The following is a 12694-nucleotide window of genomic DNA, read 5'->3' as shown; positions in this document are numbered from 1 at the left end:
CCACTAGGATTGTGCCGTTGGGTTTATATGTTGATCAAAATCTTGAAGAGTAATACATTGAGGCCTGCCCTGTTATTTGATCCCTTTTGGGAGCCTTGTGGTGGGGTGGCAGCAAAAGCGATATTCAGCATGCATGGGTAAGTGACCTGAGTGTCCTGGCTGGCCCAGGGGCAACAGAGTCCAGTGATGTGGCCATGCCCAAGCCAGAGAGGGTGCCTTACCTGACGCCAATGCGAGACTGAGAAGCCCCCAGGAAGACTGGAAGGGGCCCCATCCTAATTTCTCAGTTGCCAATCTTTAAAACATACTTGTCCCCCTGATGGGATTACCCGCAATCCCCTCTAACTGTGATCTGGAATGCAGCCATCCCCCTTATACTGGTTGGGATTGTGGGCTTTAATCTTGACCAGGTTTCCATTATTCCATTTTCTCTTTCTCCCTCTCTCTCTCTCTCTTTCTCTTTCTTCCAACCCCCTCTCAGCAGACCCTAGTCTGGGGAAAGGAGTTCAATTCTCTACTCCTACACATGAGGCCAGCTGGGTGAACGCGGGTCAGTCACAGTTCACTTAGAACTCTCTCAGCTCCACCTACCTCACAAAGTGTCTGTTAGGTGTCTGTTGTGGAGAGGGGAAAGGAATGTGATTTGTAAGGCGCTTTGAGCCTCTTTTTTGGTAGAGAAAAGTGGAGTATAAAAGCCTGTGTCTCTTCAGTTTAGTCACACATACACATCAGTAGTGGAGATTCAAAAGAGTTGCACGTCAACTCAAATGTGAACAGTGGGGGAATGATTCTTTGCCACTGTAAGGAAGAAAAGTACACATGGGCAGAATAGAGAAGGATAGGCAGAATATAAAACTGCTCACCTGGGGGGCCTGGCTGGTGATAAGGTGTGACCAGCAATTCAGTTGGGGCGGGGGAATAATAAAGGAAAGGTCTAATAAAGGAAATACAGACTGATTAGTGAGCACTGCCTGATGGTTGCTTGGCTTCTTACGTAGGTGCTGAACGGACCTCTTTCTTTATTCCAACAGCACATATAGATGAGAAAGTTGAGGGATTTCAGGGGTTCTCTTTGGAAAAAGTAAAGAATGAAGACTCTAAAGAAAACATTGGAGATGGAGAGGGACCACCAAGGCAGGAGGGAAGCCACACAGACAAGAGGACCGATAAGTCCATTCCATCTCAAGGAGGAGGCTTCCATGAAATACCAGTCCAAGAAGAGAGGTCAACCAAAACAAGAATCAGCAAAGGCCTTTGTGCTAACTGGAGAATCCACTCCAGAGAAAATCAAAATGAAAGTGTGGCCTTTGGAAAATCCTTCAGTAAGAATCTGAGTGTTATTTCTAAGAGAAAAATTACCACAGGAGAGAAATCATATGATTGTGTGGAAGGCCAAAAGATCTTTAGTTGGAAATCAGTCCTTATATCACATCAAAGCATTCACTCAGGTGAGGAGCTGTATACATCATTAGACTGCAAACCAATACTTTCTGATGCAGCAGGCTTTCATGTCGCTTTAAAAAGCATATTAGTGTACCCTTCAATATAGAGCAGGAAAAAGCCACTGAAATGTTTTGTTTGTGGATGATCAGACCTCCTTGTGTAGGTGCTAACAGGATTTTTCTTTTCATTCCAGCAGGGGATGATCAGTTGAGGATCGGTGATGAGGAAGTGCATCAATTCTTAACAGATGAAGTGAAGAGTGAAGATTTGAAAGGAAACTTCAGGAATCAAGGTGGAACTAAGAGGCAGAAAGAATGTCACATGGCCGAGAAGAAAGATGAACCCATTTCTGGCAAAGGGCAGGATTTCCCTGAACAAAGCCAAATGGTGGAGGAAACATATAAGTGCTTGGAGTGTGGAATGAACTTCTCAGATCAAACCCAATATGATATACATTTGAAAATGCACAGTGGAAAGAAGACCCATCAATGCTTGGAGTGTGCCAAGAGCTTCCTTCCTAGCGGAAAACTCAGGCATCAAAGAACACATATAGGAGAGAAACCTAACAGCTACTTAGACTGTGGGAAAAGCTTCTCACAGAAATCAAACCATTTTGAACACAAAAGAATTCATTCAGGAGAGAAGCCATTTATCGGCACGGAAAGTGGAAGGATGTTCTCTTGGGGAAGGAAAGGAAATGCACTTTTCCCGAAGCATAGAATAATGGGGGCACATAAATGCTCTTTGTGTGGAAAGAACTTCAGATACAGATCAAAGCTCCTTGTGCACCAAAAACTACACACAGAAGTGAAACATTTTCAATACTCAGAGGGTGAAAAGATACATCAAATACATCAAAGAACCCACACAGGGGAGAAACCTTTTGAATGCTCAGAGTGTGGAAAGAGATTTAGTTGCAGTGGCAATCTTCAAACACATTTAAGAACCCACACGGGGGAGAAACCTTTTGAATGCTCTCAATGTGGAAAGAGATTCAGTCGCAGCGACCATCTTCAAAGCCATCAAAGAACCCACACAGGGGAGAAACCTTTTGAATGCCCAGAGTGTGGAAAGAGATTCAGCCAAAGTTGCAGTCGTCAACTGCATCAGAGAACCCACACAGGGATGAAACCTTTTGAATGCTCAGAGTGTGGAAAGAGATTCAGTCACAGCTGCACTCTTCAGCATCATCAAAGAACGCACACAGGGGAGAAACCTTTTGAATGCTCAGAGTGTGGAAAGAGATTTAGTTGCAGTCGCACTCTTAAACAGCATCAAAGAACCCACACAGGGGAGAAACCTTTTGAATGCTCAGAGTGTGGAAAGAGATTCAGTCAGCGTAGCAATCTTCAAAGACATCAAAGAATCCACACAGGGGAGAAACCTTTTGAATGCTCAGAGTGTGGAAAGCGATTCAGTCGCAGTGTCACTCTTCAGCAGCATCAAAGAATGCACACAGGGGAGAAACCTTTTGAATGCTCAGAGTGTGGAAAGAGATTTAGTTGCAATGGCACTCTTCAGCAGCATCAAAAAACCCACACAGGGGAGAAACCTTTTGAATGCTTGGAGTGTGGAAAGAGATTCAGTCGCAATGACACTCTTCAAAAGCATCAAAGAACCCATATGGGAGAAACATTTTGAATTCTCGGAATGTGGAAAGAGGTTCAGTCGCAGTGGCAATCTTAAAGTGCATCAAAGAATCCATATAGGCTGGAAACCCTTTGAATGCTGAGAGTTTGGCAAAAGATTCAGGCACAGTGGCCATCGTCAAGGAAATCTAAGAACCCACACAATGGAAAAAACCTTTTTAAATGCACAGTGTAAGGCAGGATGTCACTCGGGCTTTTATATACCCCCCCCCCGTCTCCATGGCCTGTGTACAAAAATATCTCTGCTTAAAGAAAATTTAATCAAAGCAATGCGAGATCATTTCCAGTTAATGGACAATCACCTCTGAGCAGCTGTAACACCTGATCGACTCAGGCACAACAGGTGCTTTGAAATCCTCCCTATCTTCGAATATTGGTTGACATTTGTGACTCTTCCTGCTGAGGTTTGAGGGCAGTTACTTCAAAACATGCAATCAAGTTCAAATTTTATTTCTTGAACCAATGATCATCAAAAAGTCCAGTCCCATGCCAAACTGTGGGACTAAAAGGGGCACCCAGTTGTGTGAAAAGAGTGTGCCAGGTTTCCCCCATTACCTGGGTACTCTTGTAACTGCTTTGCAGAACCCTCCATCACTAGACATTTGCTTCACAGGAATTCTCAGCTTCTCACTCACCTTGGATCAGCTAATATTGACCTCTCTCCTCTTTATCCTTACCTGTTTCCCTTTCTTTTCATCATTCTTTTGTATATGTCAGTTTTGTATATGTGTGTGCATGTGGTATTTCTTAGGTGAAGTGGGTCAGTGCCTTTCAGTGACTACGTTCCTAGAATCGACCCCTTCCTGAGAAGAAGTATGTTATCTTATTCAGTTAGCCACCTAAGAAGCAGAAAACAACTTGATGTACATTTTAATGTAGTGCTTCAATTAAAAAATATATAAATGTAGGTATGTAGATGGATACAAAATCTTTAAATGTTACACAAGTTAAGACATTATAAGTCTTTCCTTTTTCTAATACAGCTTATCTACTTAAGGATAAAGGTCTTGATAGTTCTCAAAGAACAGCCTACATACATAGGTTTACAAGGGCACTGGACCACAGAGATACATCCTTTAGAATTACAATTAACCAAAGAATTGATTGGAAAAGTTCTGTCTTTGGATGAGTTATGAAAGTTGGTGTTTTTAGAGAGAGAGAGCACACGTAGCAGGGACCACACTGGAAACTCTTTCACAATAGCTCCTCCATCAATAGTTCTGTTTTCAGCAGCAGGATCACTCAATCGGCTTCTGACCAGCATATCTTGGAGATTTCTAGCTCGCCTGAATGCAAAGGGGGGGGCGGGAGACTACACCAGGGGTCCCCAGATAGGTGCCAGTGTTTTTGTATTATGTCCATTACATGAACATATGTTCTGTTGTATTTAAGCGAGATCACCATTCTATCAGTGTTCTGTCTCTTCTTCTTGGGAGTTAACGATGATGATCATGAAATGTTTTTTGTTTGACAGTTCTGGTTTCATAGCCCCTTCCCAACAATTGCCTTGTTAGAAGCTGAGCCTGTTGATAGAAATGTGCTTCCAGACTTCAGTCACGTCTCAGTCTTAAGAAAGGTGAATATGGCAGGTTCCATTTTAGGTGGTGAGGATGAAAACTGTGTGTGTAAAGTGCCGAGGTTGCAGCCGACTTATGGCGACCCCTTTTTGGGGTGTTCATGGCAAGAGACTAACAGGTGGTTTGCCAGTGCCTTCCTCTGCATAGCAACCCTGGTATTCCTTGGTGGTCTCCCATCCAAATACTAACCAGGGTAGACCCTGCTTAGCTTCTGAAATCTGATGAGATCAGGCTAGCCGGGGCCATCCAGGTCAGGGCGGATGAAAACTATCGCCAGCTAAAAATGAGTTCCTCTTGGTTTCCTATGTATACCGGTCTGTATTGCTGTGCCTGATCTTCTATCCACTACATCTGAAAAATTCAGACTGGATTTATCAAATTGCATTTCAAATTTAATAGAAAAGTGTATAGTATTGATATACCAGCCAAACTGGTGAAGTAGTTCTTCAGAGCCTGTGCAAATGAGGAATACATCATCCATATACCTTTTGTATAGGATAGGATATTTTCTAAAGAGGTTATAATTCTGCAGAATAAACTGATTCTACAATCTGTACATAAGACTTGCAAGTAAAAAAATATTTTGAAATTGAAAAAAATATTTTTTTTTGAGGCAGATCTCTACAATTTGGCACCAGACTGTTGTGGGTTGGATCCAAATACTCTCTTCTATCTAGTCTCTCTTGTAATACTTTGATACCCTCATCCTGTAGAGTATTAGTGTACAGGGAAACCACATCCATAGTGACAAACATAATCTCTTCAGTATGTATCTTATGTGGTTCAAAAAATCCATGTTCCTAAGATATGAGCCGGTGGTTTGGGCAGAGGTCTTTAAAAACAGGTCCAAATACATAGCTAAAGGTCCCATCACAGTCTACATCCTGACACTATGGTTCTTCCTGGTGCCAGGTAGGTACACTTCTGTATTTTGGGAAGTAAATGGAACTGAGGCACTCTCCTCTGTCTGCAGGAGGAAATCGTATATGTTTCTCACTATAATTGTGCTCTAATGTCTGCTGTATAAATTCAGCTATTTCTTTCTTGATAGAATCATACAGTTGGAAGGGACCACCAGGGTCATAAAGTCCAACCCCCTGCACAATGCAGGAAATTCACAACTACCTCCCCCTCCCTCACCCCTAGTGACCAGAAGATGGCCAAGATGCCCTCCCTCTCTTCATCTGCCTAAGGTCACAGAATCAGCATTGCTGACAGATGGCCATCTAACCTCTTCTTAAAAACCTCCAGGGAAGGAGAGCTTACCACCTTCCGAGGAAGCCTGTTTCACTGAGTAACCACTCTGTTAGAAAATTCTTCCTAATGTCTTAGACGGAAACTCTTGATTTAATTTCAACCCATTGGTTCTGGTCCGACCTGGGGCAACAGAAAACAACTCAGCACCCTCCTGTATATGACAGCTCTTCAAGTACTTGAACATGGTTATCATATCCCCTCTCAGTCTTCTCTTCAGGCTAAACATACCCAGCTCCTTCAACCTTTCCTCATATTATTTGGTCCTCAGACCCCTCACAATCTTTGTTGCCCTCCTCTGCACACGTTCCAGCTTGTCTACATCTTTCTTAAATTGCGGTGCCCAAAATTGAACACAGAACTATAGGTGAGGTCTAACCAGAGCAGACTAAAGTGATTACCAGCACTTCACGTGATCTAGACACTACACTTCTGTTGATACAGCCCAAGATCACATTTGCCTTTTTAGCTACCGCATCACACTGCCGACTCATGTTCACTGTTTTGGTCCACTAAGACCCCATCATCAATTTTGCACACACTACTGCTAAGACAAGTCTCCCCCATCCTATAATTATGTATTTGATTTTTCCTACCTAAATGTAGAACTTTACATTTATCTGTGTTGAAGTGCATTTTATTAGTTTTTCAGTGCATTCCTGAAATGCGCCGGCAGCACTTACCAAAGGCCTTAGGAGGCTGAGGAAATCCTCTTCCAGCGCAAGGGCCCACAGCGCTGGCGCCCGGAAGGTGCACGCTGGCGTTAATGGCCCCAGTGCCGGCATGCAAGCCAGGCTGCCGGGCCCTGGCCACTGGCGCAGCAGCGCTGGGTCCGGACACCACTGGAGGCTCCCCCTGGCATCCAGCTGCTGGCACAGGCTACTGCGGCACCCTAGGAGGCGTTCCGGCATCCTGGGAAGCATTCCTGTGGTGGTCCAGTGCTGGTGGGGGGTGGGGCCACCATTAGGCGGCCTCCTGAGGCATTTCGGCTCAGGAACACCCCCTTTTATTTTTCATGAGATACGCCACCTTTTAGGTGGCATGTCTCCTGTGCAACCCTATGAGGGTTGCACACGTTTTTTACACCAGGCGGAGGCTTTGGCAGTGCCAAAACCTTAGGATGCAAAGCCGCCGGGTTGCCTCCTAAGCCTGGCGCAGGCATTCCTTTCAGAAATGCGCTGTTTGCCCAATTCTCCAGCCTGTCAAGATCATCTTGTATCCTGGCTCTGTCTTCTACCATATTTGCTACCCCTCCCAATTTAGTATCGTCTGCAAATTTAATAAGCATTCTCCCTATTCCTTCATCCAAATCATTTATAAAAATGTTGAACAGCACAGGGCCCAGGACAGATCCCTGAGGAACTCCACTAGTCACTTCTCTCCAAGTGGATGAGGAACCATTAACAAGCACTCTTTGGGTGCGATCTGTCAAACAGTTACAGATCCACCTAACAGTAATAGGATCTAAACCACATTTTCCCAATTTGTCAACTAGAATACTATGTGGAACCTTCAGTGTCCTTCAGTGTTACTCCTCTGAAGATGCCGGCCACAGCTGCTGGTGAAACGGCAGGAAAGAAAATACCAAGACCACGGTTACACAGCCTGGATAACCTATGAGAACCAATGTATGTTGGGGATTATTAGGAAAGGGGTTGAAAATAAAATGGTAGATATTATAATTCCCCTGTATTAATCTTTGGTGCTGTCTCATTTGGAATACTGTGCACAGTTTTGGTCACGGTATCTTAAATAGGACATTGCAGAGCTGGAAAAAGAGCAGAAGAGGGCATCCAAGATGATTAGGGAGTTGGAGCACCTTCCCTGTGAAGAAAAGGCTGAAGAGTCTGGGGCTACTCAGTTTAGAAAAGAGAACACTAAGGGGAGGCACAGTGAAGTTTTATAAAATTATGCACGGGATGGAGAAAGTTTTATTTATATTTTAAATTTCTGACAAGCAGAAGCAGAATCAGGGCAAGTTACAACTTTAAAATCATAGTAATTTAAAACCTTGAAAACTACATCAACAGACTAAACACAAACCTAACAATAGATGGTGCGAAAACCAATTTGCCGATAAAGCAGATACAGACCGGCCCCCTAATTCAAACAAAAAAGGAGGGGGGAAGGGTGGGGAGGCCATTACTGATGACATCGGCGGCTACTTTCAATCTGGTGTAATAGTTCAGTTTACACCATAGTTCAGTCCTTGACAAGCCTGGTGTAATAGTTCAGCCTGGTGTAATAGTTCAGCCTGGTGTAATAGTTCAGTTACCAGGAAGAGCATTCCACCAGGTTTGTCAAGGACAGCCGCACACTCTTAGCGCCGGGGAATGCAATGTTCTTTGGTGGTGTATTGGGAGAGGCGTTCCCAAAGATGAAGGTTCCAGACGGTGAATGGCTTTAAAGGAGAAATCCAGCTCCTTGAACCTGGTCCGAGACTCCAGCTGTAGCCAGTGAAGTTGGCGAAGAACTTGCTGAATGTGCTCTCAAATAGAGGCCCCAGTCGAGCATTACCACAGCACTCTGTACCAGCGGCAGCCTCGGGATCATTCTCAAGGGCAGCCCTACATAGAGCGACTTACAGTAATCTAGCCTAGAGGTGACCATCACGTGAATGACCGTGGCTAGGTCAGGGTGGGAGAGATAAGGCACCAGCTGGCGGGCCCAAAGGAGATGGAAAAAGGCCGCCTTGACCACCATAGACTGTAATGGGCAAAGATTAAATAGCAGAAGTTGTAGAATTTTCCTATTTGAAGTCCAAAAGCACTGTCTTATTTAGAGAGCACCAGTCTTATTTAGAGGCTTGACTTTTCATTTAAAAGGAACCAGCCTAAACATTCCTTGCCAAGGTCTTGTTGTATTCCTGTGTCACAGGCACAAGCTGTAGCTCTGTCTTGAAATGTTGCCACTATCAGAAATGTTTGAGCTATGAGCCGCAGATTTGCTCTGTTCCTTCTTTGTCCTCTGATAATATATATCCTGACTGTTAACAAATGATGTAATGTAATAACACAATGTGATTTTATATTGAATTTTAAGTCCTATAAAGTAAAGGAAGGATGCATATTAATCATTTCTTTAAAGAGAAGAGAATGCTGGAGAAGGCAACCAAAAAAGAAACATAACAAAGACACATACTGACTGTTTAGTACAAGTGGCTATGGTCAGGAAAGGAACTCCTTATATGGTAAGTGCAGAGGAGCTGCAGCCCAGGTAACATACAGTGCTGGTGCAGTTTGCTCTCTCAAGATCAGATAGACACTGATCTTGAAGGATATATAAGGAGGAACTTTCTAGCCAAGAGTTAGAGTTCCTAACAGGTTGATACCTTCTGGCCTGAATGGACTCTCCACCCCTTGCGTGGGATGTGGGCTCTCAGACCTTGATTCTTGCATGGATTGAGGCTCTTAGACCTTCCATCTGGGTTAAGACTTTCTTGCCTAAACAGTCTCTCTAAGTTGTTTAGCCCTTGCGTGCTCTGAATACTTACAGATTTCTCCAACATTTACAAGTCTTCCTATAAAACTTGTAAATAAGACTGGAGAACTCCCTAAACTGAGGATTCTCTCTAGATATCCAGTCCTTGTGAGGACTGGGTATCTGGACTGAATACCTATAGATTTCACATATTTCAAATAAGATGGGAGCTCTTGGAATCCATCAACCCTTGCATGGATTCTTGGAGCTTACCAGTCCTCATGGACTGGAGGAGCTTAGATTTCTCCAAGTCTTTGCGTAGATGTAGAGGTTCTAAAAACTCCCTATACATCTCTCCATCTTTTAAACGGAGGCACTGAAAACTCCTTAATGCTTGCATGAATTGAGAAGTGTTCACTAAGATCTATCCAGCCCTTATAGACATGGAAGTTCTTAAGACTTCTCTTAGACTAAGGTCTTACACAGAACTCTTTTGATCTTTACATAGCTTTAAGCTTTGCATAGCTTTCTAGTTTGGGCAAGGCTAAAGATGGCATGCACACACACAGATCTCCCTGATCTTAGCATAGATCAGAGGCCTTTCATAGGCTGAGAACACTCAGAGATTTCTCTATGGTTTCATGAATCTGGTCCTGGCATGGACTGAAAATACTCTCTAAAGATTTCAGTTCTTACATGAACTCATGGAATCAGAGATTTCTCTAGCTTCTGCATACACCAGACATTTAAAGACCAAAATAACATCTAAAGGTCTATTCATCCTAAACATGGATTACGAACTTTCAGATCTTTCTAGTCCTGCTGTACTGGGGAGGTTCACAAATGGCATGATTGGGTAAAGTATGTCTAACTTACTTTATGATATTCTAGATACTTTGAATTAAGATGGTAGAAACAGAGCTGAGACACAACAAACCTTTAGCAAATTAATTAAAACATATTGCAACTTAAGAGGTCTTCTTGAGGATGATGTACCCTGGAATAATATTCTAGAAGCAGCAGCAGAGGAAGCAACTGTACTGAAAACAATTATCATTCTAGGAGAAAAATATGGCCAAACACTTGGGGGGTGTTAGCAAGCAGAGAACACCGGGACAGAAACAGAATTGTGAGTACAGGAAGCTATGGAGATGGTGAGCGAGTGGGGTCTAATTAATAATATTTATCTTTTCAGGGCTTTTATAGCGTCCCCCAAAGTAGTTGCTTTGCAGAAAAGAGATTTGCAACCCAAAGCGCAGGTGTTTAAAACACCTATCAGAAACACTTTTAACAGCTGGAAACAGTTGTTAAAACTTTAAAACGTTAACTACTGTGCAGTTTACCGCATTCATTGTATGAGTGTTAAGATGGACTTTTAAAATTCAGTTAAAATGTCTATATTTTTATTATAAATAAGTAAATAAACATTCTTGAATCCTAACCTTTTTTTCTGACTTGAATGAGGAGGGAAGGGTGGCAGAGTCCTACTTTGTCCTCCAGGGCACCACTTGGGCCTGGAGGGCAAAGGAGGGGTGAGCCTGTGGCTCGGTGGTCAAGCACTGGCTTCACTTGCAGGAGATTCCAGATTCAGTCTCTGGGGTCTCCAAGCAAGGGTCCTGTGGAAGGAGGGGCCGGGAAAGGCCAGACTCAGCCTGAGAAAAGTGTTTCCCTGAAGATCTACGGCCAGTGAGAGTGGTTAATACAGGGTTGAGGGACCACCGGCTGGAAACTGCAGAACTGAGTTCGATTTTTGCCCTTTTGTTCCACACTGATCCAATAAGAAACTCAGGCACAGTAACTGAACAAAAACTAGTTACACACTGTATTAAGCACAACAAACGGTACTCCTCAGAATACAGTGACTATAGAAACCATAAACGTTCAGATTAGAACCAACATATATAATGAAAGGCAAGGCCCCCTCCTACTAAAAAAACCAGCAAAAATCGTGAATAAAACGGAAACCTAAAGGCCCAGAGGAAATAAAATTGCATGAGAAGAGACAAAGCACCTTTAAAATTAATCATAAGGCCTAATAGCAATGTCTGAGAACATTTTCCCTCTAGCAGCCCACCCCCCTCCTCCCTGACCCATCCAATCAAAAGGGGCAGGCCCTCAAAGTTACTCTAAGGTTATCTCTGTCTAACTGAAGATGGGTCCATCAGCATGAAGGGAGGAAGAGAACCAGAGAGCCCCCAACTCACCCTAGACACCATCCTTCGGACTCTTTCCTTAGTCAGAGGAGGGAGCCCAATCCCCAGGGGTGGGCACAGAGGAGAGAAGGCCATTTCTCCACCCTTTCGTGTCCACCTTCCCCCTTTATTCCATGGGACAAGATGTCATCTTCTGGGGATTCCGTAAACAAGGACTGCTCAGATCAGGGCTTCACCTTCGTTATGCCTCTGCTACAGCTTCGCTGCCATCTCCATCCCAGTTTTCAGTCAAGACCCCAGAGACAGTGTCTCAACCCCTTTTGGAAGTTTACACAGACAAAAGGGTCCATTTCATGCATCACAGATGAATCTGGAAGAGACCGAAGGAGGCCTGTATGTGGAAAACTCTGGATTAGTTCTAAGGGGTGAGCTTGTATATTGTATACATGCTCACCCCTTAAAACCACCCACCCCTTAGAACTGCATGCTCAAGCAGAATCACACTGGCTTACAAGAATGCCATTTGCCTTCTGCTGCCAGGACATCAGGCAGTGCCTGTTCTCCCAGAGAACTGCAGCATCTCTCTTCTGCCTCCCCCCAGATTTCTGCTGTAGCTTCCCCTGCCTGCAAACCCTTTCTTTCTCCAGTGTGTCTTAGGCTGGAAGCTGACTTTCTGGGGCTGGGTGCCCTGCTCTTCCCTCTCTCCCTCTGGGCCTTTGTGTTCTGAAGCTCTTGCTGGACCACAGGCAGGAGCCAATGGGGCCTTGGCCTGTTGCTCATCACTTGTGGACCAGGGGGTCCTTCTGCAGGGATATCCTGGAAAGGGGGGGAACAAGAACATTGCTGGCCTTTGAATGGATCACAGTAGACTTGGCTTATCTATATCTGTATCTGCGTTTCTGCATGGAGGATGCCTCTTTAGCTTGACAAGCCCAACCTGCCACATGGATCTAGGCCTCAGTATTTAAGAGGCTAGACTACTGATACACACCCTTCATGGGTCTGCCCTTAGAGATGGAAACTCCAGCTGTTGCAGAATTCCACAACTTATTAAAAGTGAGACAGAGAATGCATACTGTTCTCTGAAAAGAGACTGCACCATGGGAATAAAAACAACACATTTATTGGAGCTCCATAACTCAGTAACATTTGAAAAAGCGGCAGATGCTGGTAAAAGGGAAGTAAACAAGAGTGAGAC

The 12694-nt window shown here is 44.0% G+C and overlaps 1 protein-coding gene across 1 annotated transcript; it reads left to right on the top strand.

The window, feature by feature from the left end:
* Nucleotides 1-2397: 2397 nt before the first annotated feature.
* LOC130488864 (zinc finger protein 391-like) lies at nt 2398-3063 on the top strand (the record flags this gene model as incomplete). Its single annotated transcript, XM_056862536.1, has 1 exon — nt 2398-3063. A coding segment is annotated over one exon (666 nt), but the record flags the coding sequence as incomplete, so codon positions are not given.
* Between the last annotated feature and the right edge of the window lie 9631 nt (nt 3064-12694).

This window comes from Euleptes europaea, chromosome 1, assembly GCF_029931775.1.
Source record: "Euleptes europaea isolate rEulEur1 chromosome 1, rEulEur1.hap1, whole genome shotgun sequence".
NCBI classification, from domain to species: domain Eukaryota; kingdom Metazoa; phylum Chordata; class Lepidosauria; order Squamata; family Sphaerodactylidae; genus Euleptes; species Euleptes europaea.
The sequence above is the reverse complement of the archived record's forward strand: the minus strand, read 5'-3'. Positions and strand labels throughout refer to the sequence as shown.